This window comes from Schistocerca serialis, chromosome 1 (assembly GCF_023864345.2).
Source record: "Schistocerca serialis cubense isolate TAMUIC-IGC-003099 chromosome 1, iqSchSeri2.2, whole genome shotgun sequence".
Classification (NCBI taxonomy): Eukaryota; Metazoa; Arthropoda; class Insecta; order Orthoptera; family Acrididae; genus Schistocerca; species Schistocerca serialis.
In genome coordinates this window covers 18,423,909-18,449,155 of record NC_064638.1, presented here as the reverse complement: position 1 = coordinate 18,449,155, position 25,247 = coordinate 18,423,909, and the positions used below count along the sequence as shown (strand labels likewise).

General features: G+C 41.3%; 1 protein-coding gene across 2 annotated transcripts in view; it reads right to left on the bottom strand.

Annotated features, from left to right (window-relative positions):
- The window catches only part of LOC126460590 (kanadaptin), a 289,123-nt gene that overhangs the window by 172,809 nt on the left and 91,067 nt on the right, over nucleotides 1-25,247 (bottom strand). For both annotated transcript variants that reach the window (XM_050095926.1, XM_050095927.1), the window contains exon 3: nucleotides 13,284-13,461. In XM_050095926.1, the coding sequence (XP_049951883.1) occupies nucleotides 13,284-13,461 (178 nt within the window). The remainder of the gene's footprint in view (nucleotides 1-13,283; nucleotides 13,462-25,247) is intronic.

Genomic DNA, 25,247 nt, shown 5'->3' with positions numbered 1-25,247 from the left:
GTACGATGTGACCCATGCCTCAGCCAGTGTTAGATACGGTGTAAGAAAGCCTCTCCCCTTCATGCTCATAGCACTCCAAGTGCATCTGAGCAGCGATGTAACACATCCACTTCTGCATTTCTGTCAAGTCATGTGGAACCCATTGTGATGCAATTTTTCACATGCCCAGGCATTCCTTCAGCATTTGATGCACAGTCATATGCCCTAATTTGGTTTCGTGGGCGTGCTCACGAATTGTATGGCGTCGATCACTGTCCACTAATGTGGCAACAGCACGCACGTCTTCTTCAGAGACGCTAGCACGACCTGCCCGATGCACGTCTGCCACAGTTTGCAGACCTTCATTGAAGGCTTTACCCAACATGCCAAACACTGTTCTGTACGGCAATGCTGATTCCCGGCACGCCTCTCGAGGACCTTGATGACACTGTTGTGCTGTACGAACTCTGGCACATTTAATCTTGATCCAATCTTGTTCCTGTTTCGAAAACGTAGTGACACCATTACGTTAGACCTCTCACTCACAAATGACTGTGTTTTCCTCAATTACCAAATCTGAAAAGCTCATCCTGAACCGACCATCGAATTTAACAATGATGTTTTCAACCAAACACTCATTTGCCTAGAAGATAAATGTTTAGCAATAAAAGTATCTTCTGGGACGTATGCAGAATGGCATATAAAAAATCATTCAATGTCATGGACAGAACATTACAAGACTTGCGAGGAAACTGAAATGATGGGAGGAGCTCCACACATACTCTCACGAGATTTTTGACAAACACTTCCGGTTATTCCCAAATCGACGCCAACATATGAGATCAATGCATGCTTTAAAAAATCACATCTCTGGCCACACGTACAAGTACTGCAACTAACAAAAAATATGAGAGCTGAACTATTGAAATACGGAACAGCAGCACATTTTGTTCAACATCTTTTACAAACAGACACAGGCACAAATCCTACTGACCAGACGACTGGTCTCAATGCATTCAACAATGATTTTTGCAACATAACCACTGCTTAAAATGAACACATCAACCAAACTGAGCCAAACATTGTTCACAACTATATCAATGTGGACTGATCTGGACTGGCTATTTGAATGGGCTATTTTGGCAACTAAAAATAATACTGCTGATCTTTTCAACTTTAATATTCAAATGAAAATTCCTGTCAAAGAGAGAATATACAAATCAATCAGCACAATGGTAAACATTGAAGAAAGTGTGAACTTCTCAACAGAATTGCTAAACTCATTGTAAGTATATAATGTAACATATTATTATTATTTTCTTTCTTTTATTTTCTCCCTCATTCTTTTCATACATAAGTGATAGTGGGTGGACATACTGCGAGTTCCGTCAAGTTAAAAAAAAAAGAAGTGTATTCCAATTGTACATTAAAAGGCATTATAAGATAGCAAAGTTTATTCGCACAATCATATTCTGTTCGTTTTTCCATGTCGCACCGAGAATCCTGAAATCAAGAGGATCGAAGCAGACCAGAAGAATTCACATGAGCAGAGGAGGGGAAATCTGGAACCATGTGCATGGAGATTGGTGTGACAATAGCAGTAACAAGAAAAGAATGTACATAAATTTACGAATGTTAAATGCTGAATACATGTATTGAATATTGAAGGTCTGTTTATATTAGTGCCAGTTAAATTTCACTCAGGATATGTGTACCTTCCAATTTCTTTCAAAATTTCCCTTTTAATTATTTAAGCAGCAAATTTTTATTCAGTTTTCCAACCCCTTCCGCCCCTTTTCAAGTACCAGGAATGCTATTTCCCTTCCTTTGACTTAAAACTGGATCTCCAATCATAATACTCAGAAATCTCAGCACACCAAAAGTATGTAAAGGAACAAAAATGAATGTCAAACAGCTATCAAATAACCTCATCGAAGCTGAGCTTATGATTGGAAGTGTACAAAGTCCTTTGTACTTTGCAACTATTTATCACCGGAATACCACTGATCTCTAATGAACTGCCATTCCAATTTAAAGGACTGAAATTTCCAATCAAATTAGCCTACAGTTTCACAATGAACAAAGTGCAAGGACAAGCATTCAAATTTGCGGCACCAACGTCGAAGACTCCTGCTTCTCTCACAGTCAACAACTTGATCTTGAGTAGGAAATTTGAAAAATTTGTACATATATATCCTAGACAACAAAATGAAAAATGCTGTTTATAAACAAGTATTGTAAATACTTAGAATATGTTTTCAATAAAACTATTTTTTACCTTGCATACTTTGAAGTTTATCCTTTTATTCCAACTACCACACAATTTCATATCAACTCCCTGGGAAAAGCCATGTACCCCAGCTAGTTATTATGTGATCTACAATAGATCTATATCCTCTTGCTGACCCAGTAAATTTGTGTACGTCTTTCTTCCCAAAGAAACTATTTGTAATTTTAAAAATGATTAAAGGTAGCAAAATGTCCTGAGTGTTTTTCTGTTTTCATTACATACATTTTCTTGTAATGTGCCTACTATTTTTGGAATTGGTGTATTTGAAGTTCTACCAGTGAAACCTCCCTCAAGTAAAATCTGATTTTTACTGTATCTGTTTAAGATCACTTGTAAGTATTTGTAAAAGGCCTTGGACTTGTCATTTTTCCTCCTTCTGGGGTATAAGTTGGCATTATTCTTATTCCTCTTGGGCTTTTGCTTTTACGAGGGTAATCCCAGAAGTAAGGTCTCCTATTTTTTTATAAGTACATAGACCTGTTTATTTCTACAATGGTTTGCATCAGTTTACAGCTTGAACATTTAGCTATTTTTTGACATAATCACCATTTCTGTCGATGCATTTTTGTAGACACTGCGGCAGTTTTTGTATGCCCATGTCATACCAGCTCGCCGCCATGCTGTTCAGAAAGTTATGAACCTCTTCTTTCACCTGGTCGTCGAAGCTGAACCGCTTTCCAGACAAATGTTCTTTTAACCTACGGAACAGAGTGCCAAGTCAGGACTATAGGGTGGGTCGGTGATTATGTTCCACTGAAACTGTTGCAGAGAGCAACAGTTTGCTGAGCGATGTGTGGGCGAGCGTTGTCATGGAGAATGTGTACGCCCTTGCCCAACATTCCTCTTCTCCGGTTCTGAATTATCCGTTTGAGTTTTTTCAGAGTCTCACAATACCTGTCAGCGTTAATTGTGGTCCCAGTATAACACGAGCATACAAAAACTGCCACAGCGTCTACAAAAATGCATCGATAGAAATGGTGATTATGTCAAAAAATAGCTAAATGTTCAAGCTGTAAACTGATGCAAAACATTGTAGAAATAAACAGGTGTATGTACTTATAAAAAAATAGGAGACCTTACTTTTGGGATTACCCTCGTATTAGTTTTGAATTATTCATCCATGGAGTAATGAAAAAAGACAAAACCAAAACTGCAATAAATTAAAATGTCACGCTCGCTGCTAAAGTACTGCCACATGAACAATGAGCAGTTAGTAAGCAATAAACTGTTTTCCTTTCATTAGTCTACATCTACATCTACATTGATACTCCGCAAGCCACCCAACGGTGTGTGGCGGAGGGCACTTTACGTGCCACTGTCATTACCTCCCTTTCCTGTTCCAGTCGCGTATGGTTCGCGGGAAGAACGACTGTCTGAAAGCCTCCGTGCGCGCTCTAATCTCTCTAATTTTACATTCGTGATCTCCTCGGGAAGTATAAGTAGGGGGAAGCAATATATTCGATACCTCATCCAGAAACGCACCCTCTCGAAACCTGGCGAGCAAGCTACACCGCGATGCAGAGCGCCTCTCTTGCAGAGTCTGCCACTTGAGTTTATTAAACATCTCCGTAACGCTATCACGGTTACCAAATAACCCAGTGACGAAACGCGCCGCTCTTCTTTGGATCTTCTCTATCTCCTCCGTCAACCCGACCTGGTACGGATCCCACACTGATGAGCAATACTCAAGTAGAGGTCGAACGAGTGTTTTGTAAGCCACCTCCTTTGTTGATGGACTACATTTTCTAAGCACTCTCCCAATGAATCTCAACCTGGTACCCGCCTTACCAACAATTAGTTTTATATGATCATTCCACTTCAAATCGTTCCGTACGCATACTCCCAGATATTTTACAGAAGTAACTGCTACCAGTGTTTGTTCCGCTATCATATAATCATACAATAAAGGATCCTTCTTTCTATGTATTCGCAATACATTACATTTGTCTATGTTAAGGGTCAGTTGCCACTCCCTGCACCAAGTGCCTATCCGCTGCAGATCTTCCTGTATTTCGCTACAATTTTCTAATGCAGCAACTTCTCTGTATACTACAGCATCATCGGCGAAAAGCCGCATGGAACTTCCGACACTATCTACTAAGTCATTTATATATATTGTGAAAAGCAATGGTCCCATAACACTCCCCTGTGGCACGCCAGAGGTTACTTTAACGTCTGTAGACGTCTCTCCATTGATAACAACATGCTGTGTTCTGTTTGCTAAAAACTCTTCAATCCAGCCACACAGCTGGTCTGATATTCCGTAGGCTCTTACTTTGTTTATCAGGCGACAGTGCGGAACTGTATCGAACGCCTTCCGGAAGTCAAGAAAAATAGCATCTACCTGGGAGCCTGTATCTAATATTTTCTGGGTCTCATGAACAAATAAGGCGAGTTGGGTCTCACACGATCGCTGTTTCCGGAATCCATGTTGATTCCTACATAGTAGATTCTGGGTTTCCAGAAATGACATGATACGCGAGCAAAAAACATGTTCTAAAATTCTACAAGAGATCGACGTAAGAGATATAGGTCTATAGTTTTGCGCATCTGCTCGACGACCCTTCTTGAAGACTGGGACTATCTGTGCTCTTTTCCAATCATTTGGAACCCTCCGTTCCTCTAGAGACTTGCGGTACACGGCTGTTAGAAGGGGGGCAAGTTCTTTCGCGTACTCTGTGTAGAATTGAATTGGTATCCCGTCAGGTCCAGTGGACATTCCTCTATTGAGTGATTCCAGTTGCTTTTCTATTCCTTGGACACTTATTTCGATGTCAGCCATTTTTTCGTTTGTGCGAGGATTTAGAGAAGGAACTGCAGTGCGGTCTTCCTCTGTGAAACAGCTTTGGAAAAAGGTGTTTAGTATTTCAGCTTTACGCTTGTCATCCTCTGTTTCAATGCCATCATCATCCCGTAGTGTCTGGATATGCTGTTTCGAGCCACTTACTGATTTAACGTAAGACCAGAACTTCCTAGGATTTTCTGTCAAGTCGGTACATAGAATTTTACTTTCGAATTCAATGAACGCTTCACGCGTAGCCCTCCTTACGCTAACTTTGACATCGTTTAGCTTCAGTTTGTCTGAGAGGTTTTGGCTGCGTTTAAACTTGGAGTGGAGCTCTCTTTGCTTTCACAGTAGTTTCCTAACTTTGTTGTTGTACCACGGTGGGTTTTTCCCGTCCCTCACAGTTTTACTCGGCACTTACCTGTCTAAAACGCATTTTACGATTGCCTTGAACTTTTTCCATAAACACTCAACATTGTCAGTGTCGGAACAGAAATTTTCGTTTTGATCTGTTAGGTAGTCTGAAATCTGCCTTCTATTACTCTTGCTAAACAGATAAACCTTCCTCCCATTTTTTATATTCCTATTAACTTCCATATTCAGGGATGCTGCAACGGCCTTATGATCACTGATTCCCCGTTCTGTACATACAGATTCGAAAAGTTCGGGTCTGTTTGTTATCAGTAGGTCCAAGATGTTATCTCCACGAGTCGGTTCTCTGTTTAATTGCTCGAGGTAATTTTCGGATAGTGCACTCAGTATAATGTCACTCGATGCTCTGTGAGGCTCTCGGTTGGAGAGGGTTTGGAATTTATGTTTTAAGTTTTTGGAAGTTGCTAAGTGCTCTCATTCTCAAATACTGAACAAATATAACACGAGTAGTTTGTGCATCATTACGTGCCTCGAGGCATACGCATACTGAGTCGCAGAAAGGCACAACAAAATGACTGCTATACATTTGAGGTTTTGGCTAAAAGGCCTTCTCCTAAATTAGAAAACACACACACTTTGACAAAAGCACAACTCTCTACCCACACACCTCACATCCTCTCTTTGATCTTGTGTTTTTATGTTGGTTTTGGCCAAAAGCTCAAATGCATAGCAGTCTTTTTGTTGTACCTGTCTGCGACTCAATGTCTCCTCTATATGGCAAGTAGCAAACTATCCTCGATATAATACTGTCATTATTTGATCCTGGACTTTCCACTGTTCAGTTTCTAACTTTTATACTTGTGTTATTGTCTTAAACCTTTAATATAAGATTATACTTATTAATGCCAAGCTTATGACAGCATTTGAATTTTTTTTTAATTCTGTCAATAAGTGTATGAAATACTGAAAACAAAATCCCTGTTGCTCCTCCAAACCACCAGTCAGACAACCTGCAACTGGGACCTGGTGACCATTTTAGCCACTTAGTAACATAAACAAGCCCTAAAACGTTACTCAACATATGTTTACACAATGACAGATGGTTATTAAATGAAACGGTGACTGGTAACAGTGAACTTGTTGTTTCATTTAATGTCAGTAACAGTCACGGTAAAGCCTAACCTAAAAATGTTCACATTTAAAGACAGATGGCTACTTTTATACTTTCAGTGCAAATTGAAAGATTTCAGATTACGAGTCAAACATCTTGTAGCTCCAGTGTAGAAGCCTGCTGATTTCAATTTATGTTAGTAATGAGTTCCATTGAAATTTCAGTCTCATGCTTTGGCATGTTAATCACCAATACTGGGTGAACCTAAACTGAGCCCATCTGAGAAAACCATCTGTCACTACAACTGTGGTGACAGGCCGGTACTCGAACCCAGACTTCCTGCTTATAATGAGCAGACACAGTAACTACCATGCAACCTGAGCACTTTTTCATAAGTTTGTATGGGTTTTTTCAGAGGTGAAACCATTAATGGCACTCTTGCACACTCAGTAGCAGACTCTGCATCATGGTTCATGAACTGCAAGCAAGACTGAAATGGGAGAAAAAGAAAAGGGGATGGAGGGGGAACGGACGGCAAGACTCCTGACATCAAAAGGTGGCAATTATGAAAATAAATATGGATTCATGCTTCTTCATCTACATCTACATCCATACTCTGAAAACCACGGTAAGGTGCACGGCAGAGGGTACATCCCACTGTACCAGTTATTAGGTCTTCTTCCCGTTCCACTGAATGCCTCTGTATGTGCAGTAATTATTCTAATCCTATCCTCACAATCCCTATGTGAGTGACGTGTAAGGGATTGTAGTATTCCTTAGCAGTGCATAAATGTATTAATGTCATTGCTTCTCCACATTTCTAATATACTGTTGTTGTCTTTGTTGAGGTGTTCTTCAGAAGACTGGTTTGAGACACAAAACACGCTAGTCTACCCAGTGCATAACTACGGCTACCTACATCCATCTGAACCCTCTTACTGCATTCAAGCCCTCCCTCTACAACCCCATCCCTCCACACTGCCTTTGTTCCTAAATTATTGTTGCCTCAGAATGTGCCCTATCAACCGATCCCTTCTTTTAGCCAAACTGTCCCATAAATTTCTTTTTTCCCCAATTTGATTTTGTACCTCTTTGTCAGTTACTCAATTCATTCATTTAATGTTCAACTCTCTTCTGCAGCACCACATTTCGAAAGCACCTATTCTCTCCTTGTTGAAATACTTATCATCCTCATTCCACTTCTGTAAAAGGCTATGCCTCATACAAACACCATATGAAAAGACTTCCTACATTTAATAAATTTATATTTGATATTAAGAGGTTAAAATGTCAGTAAAACCAGCAAATGAGCTCAATGTTTTTCACCAGTGATACTTAAGGAGAATTCTGGAGATCAGTTATTGCAATCAAATTTCAAATGGTGATGTGTTGAGAAGACAAGGTCTACACAGCCTGCACAAAGTTGTTGCTGAAAGAAGAATAAAGCTTGTGGGACATATTTTACACAAGATGGAAGAATCTCCAAATCAGCACTGTCATGGAAATCAACAGATGCAGAGTATTATAAATGATTGACATAATTTCATAAATTCACATAAATTGACATAATGTCATAAAACTCAACACCCCCATAGGAAAACTCAACAAGTTTCACTTCAGATATCTGACAAGAAAGTGCAGCATTGAGCCAGATGGCAACAGGCACCAGGAGAGCATTTCTTGTGCTTGAAAAAACATGTTCATTTCAGTATCAGTATCAGTCTGTGTAACAGCGCAACGACACAGAGATCCAACAGCTGCCAACTCCATTTGCGATGGTATGTGCAGTTCAGAATGCAGAGGAAATCGTGAGATTGGCCTGCAGAGAGTGAAGAAACAGATGACCGTGTTCGGTTGAGTTTCACATATAGCCCACAGAAGTCAAACAGAGCGAGCAGATTGCTGAACATACCACAACCGACTGTTTGGAACACCTTATGGAAATGACCAAAGCAGAAGCCTCACCACTCACAACTGCTACTAACCCTGACTCTCAATAATAGTCAGATGGTTTGAATTTTTGGCACAGATGCTTATGGAAGAGGATGAATTTTGTTAGAAACTCATCTTCAGTGATGAAACAACATTTTTTTGTGAATGGCACAGCAAATACGCACAACATACGAATCTGGGGAACAGATAATCCCCACGCCATTGTGCAATACCTTCGAGATTCATCAAAGTTAACGAGTCCTTTGCATTCTCACAGTTTAAAGTTTACAGTCCCTTTCTCTTTTTTGAAGAGACCATTACAGGACATATGTATCTGGAGATGCCCGAAAATTGGCTCATGCCACAACTGCAGACTGACAGTCTGGACTTCATCTAGTAACAGGATGGTGTTCCACCCCACTTGCATCATTATATTTCTCAATTAGGAAATTGAGAAACTGATCGATTGGTTGTGGTAAGGGAGATGATCAACAGTTCATGTCGTGACCTCCACACTCTCCCAATCTGACTCCATGTGGTATTTTTGTCTGGTATTACATGAAAGATTAAGTGTTTATGCCAAAAGAAAAAAATGGGTTTTTCTATGTGTGCAAAGCTGTGTGATGAGATGTCAAATAATGAAGCTGCAGAAAATCTGTAAAATAGCTTCAATTATTTTTACCACCCTTAAGCTGTCGGCACACGGACCGTGCATCCGAACGTTGAGCGTGCCAAGTTTCTGACGTCACAGCGTGGAATAGCACGCTCGGGAGTCTTTCCGAACTTGCAGAGCAATATCTGGCATGTCAGATATTCTGAGCGTGCATCTGAGCGTTGACCAATGAGATGGCACAACACCACCTACGTCACACGCACGCCGTCTCCCTTCAGTACAGAGTTGTGAGGCGCCATATTGGCATTCATTTCAACCCTACATATATATATGCCATTTCTGAGCACCAGCAAATTGAGAATCACTGGAAAACCCGTTGTTAACTGTGTGATTAGTTCCGATAAAATAGTGAGAAACATCATATTCGTGGCAAAAGAATTATTGTAACTTGCATATTATGAGAGTAGGCAGTGACACACTAAAGATCCACCCAAAACGCACTGTTCTTGGTACAATTTGTTATGATTAAATTTCGATTAGTAACATATCTACGATTAAAGTTTTCAATAAGGGGTAACATAATATGACTAGATACATGAAATCTGTTGTTGGCTTAGCATAATGAGTAGTGTCACTGTCCTATATTGAGATGTTTGCTGGGGCAGTGGTTCGCGTCTAGATGCTCTGAAGCATCCCCAACTCTCTTGTGGTTCCCTTTTTAGGTACTCCATGTCGACGTCTGCTCGTAGATACGTATTGTCAGTAGGTTTTCCGGCTTTACTTCCCGATGTGACAGCAACGACTCTCCGATGAGGTACGGGCCTCGTGTTTTGCTATTACTGCGAGTCTTGTAAATATCGCTTTTATTTAGTAATTTGCCCAGCTAAAACTCTCCCCTTTTATGATTAAGACAGCCTGCGCCATCTTTCGGAGGGAGTGGGGACGTCAAAGAGTCACATAAGTTTATATTAAGCAGTCCGTAAAATATGTAAACGTTCACTTCAGTTAGCGTGTTAGTTAATGCCTACACTTTCCGCTAGATGGTGCTGACTTACTGCTGAATAGCTTTGGTTCCGTAAAACCTTCACTGATTAGTACTAGGCAAATGAAATAAGTACAAGACTCTTGTATTTCACTTACACTCTATATTCAAGGATTAGGATGGTGATGGATGATGGTCTATTTAAAAGGTTCCTAGCCTGGAGGAATCTAAATAGTCAGCAAATGCCGATATGCACTCGCTCTACGCCCAGATTCGCAACTAACGGCACACGACACTTTCAAAAGTCCACACGTTAATATCTGAATACCGGTATCCTGTAATAGACCAAGATGCAACATCTGTCCCATACATTCTCCCACCACCACCTACTCCAGTCCAGTCACTTGCATCATCTACCCCATCAAAGGCAGCACTACTTGTGAAATCAGTTATGTTATCTAGAAGATAAGCCGAAACCACTGTGCCGCATTCTAAGTGGGCACGGCAACCGACAGGCTGTCTGTCCACATAAATGGCCAGCAACAAACTGTGACCGAGAAACAACAGGACCACCCTGTTGCTGGGTACACTACCCTACATGATATTCTTCATTTCAATGACCGCTTCACAGCCAGTGCCATCTGGATCCTTCCCACAAACGGGGAACTCTTCCCGCAATATATCCTACGTTCCCTTAACCCTCCCATCCTCAACCTTCGATAGTCGTTGTCCTTACCCGTCGAGTCCCTTCCCTGTTCCCATTTCAGCACTACACAGTCCTCTGTTCCATCCTTTTCCGCTGCCCACCTCAATCTTCGCGGCTGCACCTAGCTGCCCTGCCCTCTCTGCCCATCATCCCTGCAGCATGCTCCCACAGCAGTACTTCAGTGTCCCCCAGCCCTACCCTGCTATCCCTCCCCCTCCCCACCCCGGCCTCCTCCTTACCCCCAGCTGATTGCCTCTCTCAACATGCACTGCTGCTCGTAGTCCGGCTTCAACTCGCAGAGACTTTGGTCATGTGTGTGTGTGTGTGTGTGTTCAGCAAAGGCCCGATTCTTTTAATTCATACAAGTTCCATTTTCTTAAGTTCATATCTTTCAGAAAATTTTTCAGTTTTCAAATGCAGTTCAGTATCAATAAAGTATCGTGCAAGTGCACATTTTCCTTGGAAAGGTTTTATAGCTCAAAACCTGATTACTGAATCTGTCTTACTATTCCATAATTTTTTGAAACCTACAAATGTCTCCCGGTCTTCCACATACACAATGTTCTTTCACAATTTTAAAAACAAGTGTACGTTATTTTAACGTCTTCATCATCTGCAGAGCTAGTAGGCATATAAATATGTACTGGGAGTTTGCTTTATGTCTATGTTGACTACTTTAACGTTATCACTGTGCTGCCAATAGTAGCTCACCTTCTTACTCATTATTATTCATACTCCTGCATTGATAATCCTGTACTGACCTGACCAGAAGTACTGTTCTTCCTGCCACTGCACTTCATTTCTTACCAGTATATCTAAATTCAACCTGTCCCTCTCATTTTTCATTCTTTAACCTACCTACCCAAGTAAGAGATATGACATTCTACACTCCGACCCACAGAGTGCCAGTTTTGTTTCTCGTGATGACAACATCCTCTCGACTAGTCCCTGCCTGGAGAGCAGAATATTTTATCCATGAGGGTGCCATTATCACTGAGCTATACAGTAGAGCTGCACACACTCAGAAAATATAATAGCTATTCGTAGATCCAGTGTAGTGAGGACACACTGACTAATGTTACAAGGCCAGATCAATGATCCATCCAAACTGTTGCCCCTTGACAGCAAAGTGTGGCATTTTCTGTACGGTAGGCTGAGAATTATGAATTTTGAAAAAAGAAAAGAGAATCTTAAAACAAAATCTTGTAAAATAGAAATACTGCAGAAGTGACTTAGTTACATATTTCTGCTAAGATTGAAACTACTAAAGAAATAGTTATAAATAAATGCATAAAAATATTAAACACCTCACATTAATAAAAATATAACACACAGTAACTCACCGTTACACTCTTTTATAAATTAGTTCTACCCTCTTATCTTTTTTCTAGGCATACACATTGGTAACACAAGATAAGAACTTTTATTTATTTAAATGGGGTAGGTGCTGTTATAGACTCCAGTGATTCTTTCAGTAGCTGTTGAGTCTTTACCTCTATTGACAGGGTGGTGATGAATTACTATTCTACCTTTCCACACCTGTTACTGCAGGAGGCAGCAGCAATATGGTAGAATTTGAAGTGATTTTGACAATATGGTATATCCACAGTGCAAGAATAAAATCTATGATAAAATATTCTCCGTGACTACAGTACATTATTTCAGGTTTGATCCAACATAATAATTAGTTTGCATCATAAATGGTAAAAATCACCTTTGGAAATCGGTCATGAACTGAATTATACCAGCTTGTGACAGACCAAAGTTATGAACATGATCCTATGTAGTATTATTCTTCAGGTGCTTCCATTATATGAGAAGCATATGTATTTATATGTTCTGATGGATACAACATATGTGTACCACTTTTAATTTTGTCATATACTATGAGAGGAAATTACATTTGATATGACATGGCACAAGGACAACTGAGTGTTACCAGTTGTGTGTGTAACATGAGATGACAAGCTACTAAGTGAGTTCCCATAAAACTGATATAGGAAGACAAAATTGCGACTTGGTGGCAGCAAGGTAAACATGGTGGTGCTGTGTCATATATATTACGATAATAAATTACATATGACGGCAAACTTAAAAGCAGTTAATAGTGTAGTTTGCTATTTGCAAGTAAAAGTTAAACCTTTCTGCGTGTGTTCTCCTGCCGCTGCTTGATAAGGAGGTTTTTCATTATCTGTTTACTTTTATAGTCAAAACAATTGATTACTTCTGTTGTTATAAAAAAGTTATGTAGTTTTGTATACCAATTCATCTGTTACACTTCTATTTTAGATTTCTGAAGATAGAAACAATTCCAAAACGCGCCGTGCGTACTCTGAGATCAATAAAGTCATTCTTCACCTTCTGCATGACACTGATGCGACCCAGCCAGCCAGCTTAATTACAGATCTACACATATTTACAAGAGTGGTCACTAACCTGCTATGTTACTTTATGTCACATGTTTATTAATTATGTAAATACAAACAGAACATAAGAACTTCATTGTTACTTACTCCACTGTGCACAGGAACTGCCCAAACCCCTTCTCTTCCACATTGTACTCCAAGTTATATCCTTCTCTTTCAAACCATCCACGTAAGGTCTTCTTAGGATCATCAATATACAGATCTTCATTTGGTGCAGCAGCATAAGGGTTTTCAGAAAGATCTGTTTCTTCATCTGCATCCTCACCTACAAAAATAAAAAAAAATTTCATCCACAATGCACTGTTCAACCCACAAAGACAGAAAAAAATATATATTTAGACGGTGGCAGAAGTCTCTCTGAGTGGCAAGAAGAGAACACTTGAAGACTTAATTTTAAAACTTTCTGGTAAAGACAATGTAGTCACACACGTGTGTTTCATTAGCTCTGACAAAATACATTTATCCAAAAGCTTAGCAAGCTTTCCAGTCTTCTTTACTTTTATCCACTCTAGACCTCACCTATATGGTAAGTGGTTTACCTTTATTTCTTCAAATGAAGTTAGGTGAAATGCGAACTTTTATCTCAATTCTGAAACAATATCGCATCCATTGGTAAGAAAGCCACTTAACTGGGTAAGGTGTTCCTTGTGTTTCCAAAACTGGAATAACTATTCAGCCATGGCCTTAATGTTGCAGGCACTCCAACAATAATTAGCAGGGAACGAAAAAACTCACTCATGAAGCATTTGATGAATTCCTTTTCTACCACTTTCGGCAGTAATGTATCATCATCATACAATGAAGTGCCAAAGAAATTGGTACACTTGCCTAATATTGTGTAGGGTGTCCGTGAGCAAGCAGAATTATCACAACATGACATGGCATGGACTCGCCTAATGTCTGAAGTAGTGCAGGAGGGAATTGACACCATGAATCCTGCAGGGCTATCCATAAATCTGTAAGAGTACAAGGGGGTGGAGATCTCTTCTGAACAGCACATTACAAGGCATTCCAGATATACTCAATAAGATTCATGTCTGGGGAGTTTGGTGCCCAGCAGAAGTACTTAAACTCAGAAAAGTGTTCCTGGAGCCACTCTGCAGCAATTCTGGACATGGAGGGTGTCACATTGTCCTGCTGGAATTACCCAAGTCTGTCAGAATGCACAATGGGTATGAATGGATGTAGGTGATCAGAGTGGATGCTTACGTACATGCCACCTAGTCATATCTAGATGTATCAGAGGTCCCATGTCACTCCAACTGCACATCCCCACACTATTACAAAGCCTCCACCAGCTTCAACCGTCCCCTGCTGACTTGCACAGTTCACTGATTCATGAGGTTGTATCCATACCCGTACATGTCCATCCGCTCAATACATTTGAAACAAGACTTGTTCAACCAGGCAACATGCTTCCAGTCATCAACTGTCCAAAATCAGTGTTGATGGGCCCAGGTGAGCCATAAAGTTTCGTGTTGTACAGTCATCAAGGATAAATGAGTGGGCGTTCGGCTCCAAAAGCCCATACTGATGATGTTTCATTGAATGGTTCGCACACTAACATTTGGTGATGGCCCAGCACTGATACTGCAACAATTTTTTGGAAGGGTTGCACTTCTGTCACATTGAACGATTCTCTTCAGTTGTCAATGGTCCCATTCTTGCAGGATCTTTTTCCAGCCACAGCAATGTCAGAGATTTGATGTTTCACTGGATTCCACATATTCACAGTACACTCATGAAATGATCATACGGGAAAAATCCCCACTTCACTGCTATCTCAGAGATACTGTGTCCCATTGTTTCTGCGCTATCTATAACAGCATGTTCAAACTCACTTAAAATATTGGTAACCTGTCATTGTAGCAGCAGCAAACGATCTAACAACTGCGCCAGACACTTGTCTTATATAAGCACTGCCGACCAAAGTGCCATCTCCTGCCTGTTTACATATCTCTGTATTTGAATATGCATACCTATACCAGTTATTTGGTGCTTCGGTGTATAATGCCTCACTGAGTATGTTTTCAACATTAACACTTTTCAAATGAATTCAAGGAACCAGAACAATGTTAACGGTTTTGCTTATACTGCATGTAAAGAAGAGACTGTTGAACGCACTGTTGAAGGGTGTGTACATATTTTTGGAATGTGTTGCTGTTGATGTGGTAACACACCTACAGAAAGACAATGCAGCTAAAACAATGTTGAAATGTCTGAAAAATACACACAAGTAAAATGGGGGAGTGGGGGGAAGGGGACGTGGATGGATGAAAAACAACAGAAGCAAGTGTATAACAAAAGACTAATATTGAAATGCAGGTGTAGGTTTAATAATGAATACGAAAATAGGAGTGCGGGTAAGCTACTACAAACAGCATAGTGAAAGCATTATTGCGGCCAAGATAGACACAAAGCCCACGCCTACTACAGTAGTACAAGTTTGTACGCCAACTAGCTCTGCAGATGATGAAGAAATTGATGAAATGTATGATGAGATAAAAGAAATTATTCAGGTAGTGAAGAGAGATGAAAATTTAAAAGAAATTATTCAGGTAGTGCAGGGAGATGAAAATTTAAAAGAAATTATTCAGGTAGTGAAGGGAGACGAAAATTTAATAGTCATGGCTGACTGGAATTCGAGAGTAGGAAAAGGGAGAGAAGGAAACATAGTAGGTGAATATGGATTGGGGGTAAGAAATGAAAGAGGAAGCCGCCTGGTAGAATTTTGCACAGAGCATAACTTAATCATAGCTAACACTTGGTTCAAGAATCATAAACAAAAGTTGTATACATGGAAGAATCCTGGAGATACTAGAATGTATCAGATAGATTATATAATGGTAAGACAGAGATTTAGGAACCAGGTTTTAAATTGTAAGACATTTCCAGGGGCAGATGTGGACTCTGACCACAATCTATTGGTTATGAATTGTAGATTAAAACTGAAGAAACTGTAAAAGGAGGGAATTTAAGGAGATGGGACCTGGATAAACTGACTAAACCAGAGGTTGTACAGAGTTTCAGGGAGCGCATAAGGGAACAATTGACAGGAATGGGGGAAAGAAATACTGTAGGAGAAGAATGGGTAGCTTTGAGGGATGAAGTAGTGAAGGCAGCAGAGGATCAAATAGGTAAAAAGACGAGGGCTAGTAGAAATCCTTGGGTAACAGAAGCAATATTGAATCTAATTGATGAAAGGAGAAAATATAAAAATGCAGTAAATGAAGCAGGCAAAAAGAAATACAAACATCTCAAAAGTGAGATCAACAGGAAGTGCAAAATGGCTAAGCAGGGATGGCTAGAGGACAAATGTAAGGATGTGGAGGCTTATCTCACTAGGGGTAAGATAGATACTACCTACAGGAAAATTAAAGAGACCTTTGAAGAGAAGAGAACCACTTGTATGAATATCAAGAACTCAGATAGAAACCCAGTTGACAAGGGCGATGTACTTGAGGACAATATTATGGAAATGGAAGAGGACGTAGATGAAGATGAAATGGGAGATATGATTGTGCGTAAAGAGTTTGACAGAGCATTGAAAGACCTGAGTCGAAACAAGGCCCCGGGAGTAGACAACATTCCATTAGAACTACTGACGGCCTTGGGAGAGCCCTGACAAAACTCTAGCATCTGGTGAGCAAGATGTACGAGATAGGCGAAATACCCTCAGACTCCAAGAAGAATTTAATAATTCCAATCCCAAAGAAAGCAGGTGTTGACAGATGTGAAAATTACCAAACTATCAGTTTAATAATTCACAGCTGCAAAATACTAACACGAATTCTTTACAGACAAATGGAAAAACTGGTAGAAGCCGACCTCGGGGAAGATCAATTTGGATTCCGTAGAAATATTGGAACACGTGACACAATACTGACCTTAAGACTTATCATAGAAGAAAGATTATGGAAAGGCAAAACTACGTTTCTAGCATTTGTAGACTTAGATAAAGCTTTTGAGAATGTTGACTGGAATACTCTCTTTCGAATTCTAAAGGTGGCAGGGGTAAAATACAGGGAGCGAAAGGCTATTTACAATTTGTACAGAAACCAGATGACAGTTATAAGAGTCGAGGGACATGAAAGGGAAGCAGTGGTTGGGAAGGGAGTAAGACAGGGTAGTAGCCTACCCCCAATGTTATTAAATCTGTATATTGAGCAAGCAGTAAAGGAAACAAAAGAAAACTTCGGAGTAGGTATTAAAATGCATGGAGAAGAAATAAAAACTTTGAGGTTCGCCGATGACATTGTAATTCTATCAGAGACAGCAAAGGACTTGGAAGACCAGTTGAATGGAATGGACAGTGTCTTGAAAGGAGGATGTAAGATGAACATCAACAAAAGCAAAACGAGGATAATGGAATGTAGTCAAATTAAGTCGGGTGATCCTGAGGGAATTAGATTAGGAAATGAGACACTTAAAGTAGTAAAGGAGTTTTGCTATTTGGGGAGCAAAATAACTGATCATGATCGAAGTAGAGAGGATATAAAATGTAGCCTGGGAATGGCAAGGAAAGTGTTTCTGAAGAAGAAAAATTTGTTAACATCGAGTATAGATTTAAGTGTCAGGAAGTCGTTTCTGAAACTTTGTATGGAGTGTAGCCATGTATGGAAGTGAAAAATGGACGATAAATAGTTTGGGCAAGAAGAGAATAGTAGCTTTCGAAATGTGGTGCTACAGAAGAATGCTGAAAATTAGATGGGTATATCACATAACTAATGAGGAGGTATTGAACAGAATTGGGGAGAAGAGGAGTTTGTGGCACAACTTGACTAGAAGAAGGGATCGGTTGGTAGGACATGTTCTGAGGCATCAAGGGATCACCAATTTGGTATTGGAGGGCAGCGTGGAGAGTAAAAATCGTAGAGGGAGACCAAGAGAAGAATACACTGAACAGATTCTGAAGGATGTAGGTTGCAGTAAGTACTGGGAGATGAAGAAGCTTGCACAGGATATAGTAGCATGGAGAGCTGCATCAAACCAGTCTCAGGACTGAAGACCACAACAACAACAACAACAACAACAATGTTGAAAACTATATAATTGTCAAATGTAACGACAGAATACTCCCATTTAATGTGGTATCACAAATCGATACCACCCTTCCAGCATCTTTAGGTTCGCAATGCAACTGAAAGTTTCCATCATATGCCGATAGTGTCCGTGCAGAATGCAACAGACCCAATAGTGCACGCGTAATGAGCCACGCCTTCAGTAGCTCCGGCATTCGAGCGTCCTCTGCCACCACAATACAGGAGGGCTGGCGGGAGCCGCTCGGCCCACTCGCCCTGGGAGCCGCTCGGCTGTGCGAAGTTACGCAGATACCACTTAGTTGCAGCTCTGACCCCATCGCTCGTGATTTTGTACAGAGCGCCCCGTCCTTGTCAACACTGAGAGCCACACTATTTCTTGCTGCATTATTTGTAATGAGTCTTCATATACTTGGAGAAATACAAGTTATGTAAATCTCCTGTTTACTTTGTTAGCCTGTTTACTAATAATTTCTGCTCCCGTCCAGCTTTCCTACGATGACAGCTGCCACACCACTCTGCAGCCCACCTCTCCTTATGACTGGGTACAAAATTGTACACAACATACCTGATGACGAGTACACATACCTGTGTGTGGCTTCTTCCAGTTTACTTCATCCTGTTCTATCATCCTTTTGGTAGCTGTTTTTCTTTTTCAGTTGCTTGTCTTTCGTGTCGCCACCCTCTGGCTTACTTTCGCTCTTTACATTCTAGGTTCTGCAGCTGCTGCTTTTGCAGCCCTTTCTGTTCTCTTTGGGCTATTTTTGCTTTTCAGTGTTTTGTGTTTGTGCACAATTTAATCTGATACGGATACTAAACTGCAATCGTGTGCTGCAGTAGTTGACCTAAGTCAGTTTATTCAGCTACAGAGTGAACAAACGGCGCAACTGCTCGCACTGACGTATCACTTCGTCACAGTGCAGACGACTCGAAACAACACGCCGGACCCGACGAAAGCACTATCACGCAGGACCCAGTGACAGTGCCACCGCCTGCTTACGTGCCACCATTTCACGAGTTTGACGAGGTGAAGGAAGACCAGATAGAGCACTTTGCACTGTCCAATGCACACATTGCAGCACGACACATACCAGATACTGATAAACTTTCTCATACCTCGACCACACACGAGTGACTATTTGTCGGCTGTGTGCGATGCTGTTTCCCACGTCTTGCTCTGAGTTGGTAGAACTGAGGACCTATTGCGTGGGCTTACAAAGTATTATGAGAACAGGTTACGTGTGGCAGCTGCCCATTATAAGTTGTCTAGGTTGCATAAGCAACGAGGATAGACATACCGTCAGTGGATGGCCTTACTAGAGAGTGTAATTTCGAGTGTAACTGTGCCAAGTACTACAGTGATACAATAAGTTGTGATACCATCACGGACAAGTAGCTGACTCTCAAATTCAGAAACAGATTCTGAAATATCTGTACCTTTCCTTGCAATTGGTTCCGCATATTCTAGACTATCCCCGTACCTACGAACGTGCGACAGACAGCTTCGAGGTAGTACCTGTCTGTTCTGTAGACAGTCGCAACAGACGGACCTCGCTGGCAGCCACGGCACTCATGGAAACACATCTCGCGTCTGGCACGAGCTGTGAAGTGTTCTCACTGTAGTGTGGTGCGTGTTCACCAATCTCGCCCTCGTGTGAAGTGACTTACTTTTCTTTATGGCAAACTGGGACATGTATAGTCAGTGTGCTTACAGTTGTATAAGGCGCACACTCTTCTGCTACTCCTTCACATAAACCTAAGTTACAGTGTGTAGTGTGTTTCTGAAGCCCCGCAGTGTCGTTAGTGCAAAACGACAGTGTAATAGCCGTTCGGGAAAAGCTTCCAACTCACCTGCAGTGCTACCTGAGGACAACAAACTTTTTGTGTCTCTTAATATTGCCGGACGATCGAGTCATTTGCAACTTGAGGCTGAAACTTCAGTGACGTAGCTCGACTTCAGCACTTCTGAATTGGTTGGCAAACTTAAGATGTACACACCGTGCCACATGCTGACGTCACGTAATGGCCGAGACATTCCCGTCTTAGGCACTCGTAGCCTTCCTGCGACTTTCTGAAATTTGACGAAGACGGGGACATTTAAAGTGCTTTCCTCCAGAGACAGAGCTAATATTTATGGTCTGGACTCTTTTGATTTGTTTGGGTTAAGCATTCAGACAATGTACTTTCTGTTTCTTCCTTTGATCCTAGCGAAGGTGTTGCTCAGATATGTGTACAATTTCAGGATTTCTTTCTGAGGGTTTAAGCAAAACCAACAATTTTATTGCCCCTGTCACAATGAAGGGCAATGCACAGCCTCATTTTGTTAGAGCTCGTCTTGCCCCTTAGGCTCTTTGAGAACAGGTGGCTCAGAGACTTAACTGCTTTTGCAAGACAGAAGGGTCACAGCACCCACTACAGTCAGTCAGTGGGCAGCCCCTCTTGTTATTTTAAATAAGCTGTCTGGCAGACTCGAGTTGTGTGCTGATTTTAAGAAAATTTTGAATTCTCAAACAGTGATGAAGTTATCCCTTGCCGCACCCAGAACGACTGACGGATAAATTATGTAATGGACATCACTTTTCCTAAACTGATTTGTGTGATGCTTACTCGGATCAGCAGTCGCACCACATCTTTGTCATTAACACTCATCCGGGTCTCTTGAAATTTTTGAAACTGCCGTTTGGCACTGCTTCTGCACCCATCATTTTTCAGCACTTTTTGGAGCAACTGATGACAAAAGTTTCTTTTTGTTAAAATTATTTAGATGACATTATTGCCTCATGTCACACTCCTGAAGAACACGTTAGCAAGCTTCGCACTCTGCTTCAAGTGTTGTCTGCAGTTGGTCCCAAATGTAACAGAGACGTGTGTGTTTTTTTAGCCTGAGCTTGAGTAATTAGGACATGTAATTAATAGCCAGAGTGCTCACCTACTGCAACCACATTTGCTCACTACCCATACCAACCATCACCATGCAATATGTGGGAATTGCAGTCTGTGATAGGGAAGCTTACATATTACATTCAATTTATTCCTAATGCCGCTCAAGTCACAGTTCCCTTGCACCACATGAACAGGAAAAACATTCATTTTGTTTGGACACAAGTGTGTCAGTCTGCTTTTCAGAAGTCGAAGGACGGTATGCTTAGTGATCGATGCTTTGTTCATTGTGATTCAGCTGAACTTCTGGTCTTTGCTGCAGTCACTACTTGCGCACACTAAGGTGACGATTCCTGTAAGAGTTCGTAATGAGTGGATGGGCAAATATCTATTAGGTACATTACGTATGTAGATTGTGGACAGTTGGGAATGTGGGTCTCACGAGGAGCGTGCGATAGATAGGTCCCTGCAGTCGCACTATTCAACTGTGTCCTCTGTGGCTCAGACAGATAGAGCGTCTGCCCTGTAAGCAGGAGATACCGGGTTCGAGTCCCGGTCGGGAAACACATTTTCAGCTGTCCCCACGAGGTATATCGACAACACCTGTCGGCAGCTGAGGGTTTCAATTAATTATCAGTTTTGCGACAACTCTGGCATCGTCCACATCTCGAGTGCACCGTTCCACCCACAATCAAACAGCGAAGCTCAACGTTTTGTACGAACTTTAAACAACAGACGGACAAACTCGATGCCTCCCACACTCGAGATCAAGCTCTGTTGCTCTTCTCGTCTTCCAATGAGTCCCAGCCACGTAACGGACCACTGGCCACGGAGGTGTTACACAGACGGTGCCACCGTACCTCGCTTCAGTTGCTGCACCTGCCCCACCAGGCGGCACTCGCTCCACCCAGAGGGCAAATCACACTAACAATTTTGTCTTTTACTGATTGTACGGTGGAGAGAGGCACTGAGAGCACGGCAGCATTCCACATTTTCTTACGACATTCTATGTTTCTACACCAGGGACTGAGAGGATTGCCGAGACACCGTCAAAATCGAATCTGCCCGTGTGAATTATGTGATGCTGCTGCAGATGCTGTCCGTGCCTAGCTGGACACAGCAGCCCTCACAGCCTGTTTCTCCTGTGGGCTCCGTGCCAGAGCCGGAGCCAACGGAGCCTGAAGTCCCTCTGCAGTCATCGAGATGCCTCCGTCTTTCTTTGCTGCTCCACCTCTGGATGTCGGGTGCGTGCCTCTGCCCAATTCATCGGCTGGTGTTCCTAGGCAGGCTCAGGGCATATGACAGGGTGCAGGCACAGGCTCGGTATCGCCTCAGTTTCAGTTCCTGCCTCCTCATTGCCACCTGCATCCAACCCTCCCATCCCCATCACTGTTCACTCATCTACACCACACGACCACAGTGAGGAGGTTTGGAGGGGGGGGGGGGGGGGGGGGGGAGGGATGTGGGAAGGAGGGATGTGGGGGAGAGAGGGATGTGGGGGGGGAGGGGTATGAGGGGGGGAGGGTTGTGGGGAGGGGAGAGATGTGTGTGTGTGTGGTGGGGGGGGGGGGGATATGTGCAGGGGGGGATGTGGAGAGGAGGAATATGGTATCATGTTTCGACACCACCCTACCCGCATCTTAAATTGGCAATGGAATTGCAAGTTTCCGATAGATGCTGAAACTGGTCACGGAGGATCCAGTGGACCCAATGGTGCACACACACTGGACACATCTCCATTGGCTCTGGTTACGAGCGGCCTCTGCCACCACAATATAGGACGGCCGGCAGCCGCCGTACAGCCCACTCGCCCTCGGAGCCGCTTCGCTATGTGAAGTTGCGCTAACACGACTTAGCCGTGGCTTAACACCATTCGTGCTTTACTAAAGGGTCTCATTCTTGTTGACAATGAGGGCTGAACTCTATTTCTTGCTGATTATTTGTAATGGGCCTTCAAACACTTGGAAAATGTAAGTTAAGTAAATCTTATGTTTAAAGTGTCAATTTGTTGCCTAATCATTTCTGGTTCTGTCAAGCTTTCCTTTCCTTACAGTTGTGTATGAAGTAGTACACAACATTTAAAATGTTAATGTACTGAGTACTGAAAAACACAGTCATTAATTTAGCACATGTTAAGTGATCTGCATATTAGACAAGAAAAAGAGTCAAATAGTCATTTCAGCTTGCTTGAGAGACTCAGACTACTCATATGAATGTAGAAACTTGAGCAATGTTTAATTATGAAAGAAAAATAATGCCCTGAAGATATACGATTCACCAGAGTAGCGTTATTCTACTAATTTTGTGGAACAGTGTTGCCTGCAAATCAGCTGTCATATGACAAATAATATGAAAACTCTAACCAGAAATCATATTTATGCAAAAGTAATTGAACAGCAGCAGTAATGTAATGAACGATCCAGCACACAAATAAATTAACAAACAGGCTCACTTCTGTCAGCTTTGCGCTCAGAGGTCTCTCTCCGTGTCCTGCAAACAGGACTACTGGCATATTTTGCACACTTTTACTCAGTTCTCCGCTGTGGCATAATCTTTTGAGGCAATACAGCTGGGGTAAAAAAAATTGTAATTCCACAGAGAATGCCGTAAGAATATTGTGTAGAACATCTTGCAGAAGCCTCTTTCGGGACCTAGGAATACTTACAAATACATGCCAATACATTTACACCTTATTGGAGTTTGTGATTAATGACAAAACTGAACTGAGGATGAACTATTCAATTCACAACAAGAAGAGGTGTAAATATAATTTTGACACAGACTATGCATTCCTATCTAGGATTTATAATGGAATTTTATACTCTTAACGCAAACGTTGCCAGTGGACATGACGCAAGAAACTGAAAATCCCCAGATATTCACAAACAAAGTAAAAGCCTCTCCTACAATTTATCAGAATATTTGAATTTAGGGATGTAAATGCTGCATAACTCCAGTATTTATATTAAGTTGCTGGGCAGGTGAAATCCTACATCATTTGTGTCATACAGATCATGAATTTGCCAGTATATCTACTTCACTCAGTCACACATATTTCTTGTATATTCCATCATGAAGGAGAGCTTTCAGGGACATGGAATGGGCCAAGCTATACTTTTATGTGCTGTGTTGAAACCAAAGACGGTGTCAAGACACCAGTTCTAATATACAAGCTTTAGGCAGTAAGCTGTGCTTGCTCATCTATACAACAACATACATATAATAGGGAAACATTCCACGCGGGAAAAATATATTTAAAAACAAAGATGATGTGACTTACCATACGAAAGCGCTGGCAGGTCGATAGAAACACAAACAGACACATGCAAAATTCAAGCTTTTGCAACAAACTGTTGCCTCATCAGGAAACAGGGAAGGAGAGGGAAAGTCGGAAGGATGTGGGTTTTAAGGGAGAGGAAGGTGCAGTGATGGAAACAACTAAATGAAAACAATCAATTCATTCGGTTGTTGGAAAACAATTGACTCATTCGGTTGTAGTTATACGTATCAGTTGAACTATTCACTCATTCTTTTAAGTGAAACTAGTCTGTGAGAGCAACTGAATGAAAACAATCAATCCAGTTGGCTGGACTACTCATTCACTGTTTTGAGTGAAACCAGTCTGTGGGAGTAATTGAATGAAAAATGTGTCTGTTTGTGTTTATATCGACCTGCCAGTGCTTTCGTATGGTAAGTCACATCATCTTTGTTTCTACTACATACATACAAACAAGTCTTAGTTTAAAGTTAACAAAAACCTCGAAAAGTTTTTGACCAATTTACTTCAGATTTTTACATTTTACTCTAATGAACACATTACTCTAATAAAAGTTCGGGCAGACAGAGGCTACACATTTTTAAAAAATCTATATGGTACATAAATATGAATGTACTATATTAAAGTGCAGTGATGGAAACAACTAAATGAAAACAATCAATTCATTCGGTTGTTGGAAAACAATTGACTCATTCTGTTGTAGTTATATGTATCAGATGAACTATTCACTCATTCTTTTAAGTGAAACTAGTCTGTGAGAGCAACTGAATGAAAACAATCGATCCAGCTGGCTGGACTACTCATTCACTGTTTTGAGTGAAACCAGCCTGTGGGAGTAATTGAATGAAAACAATC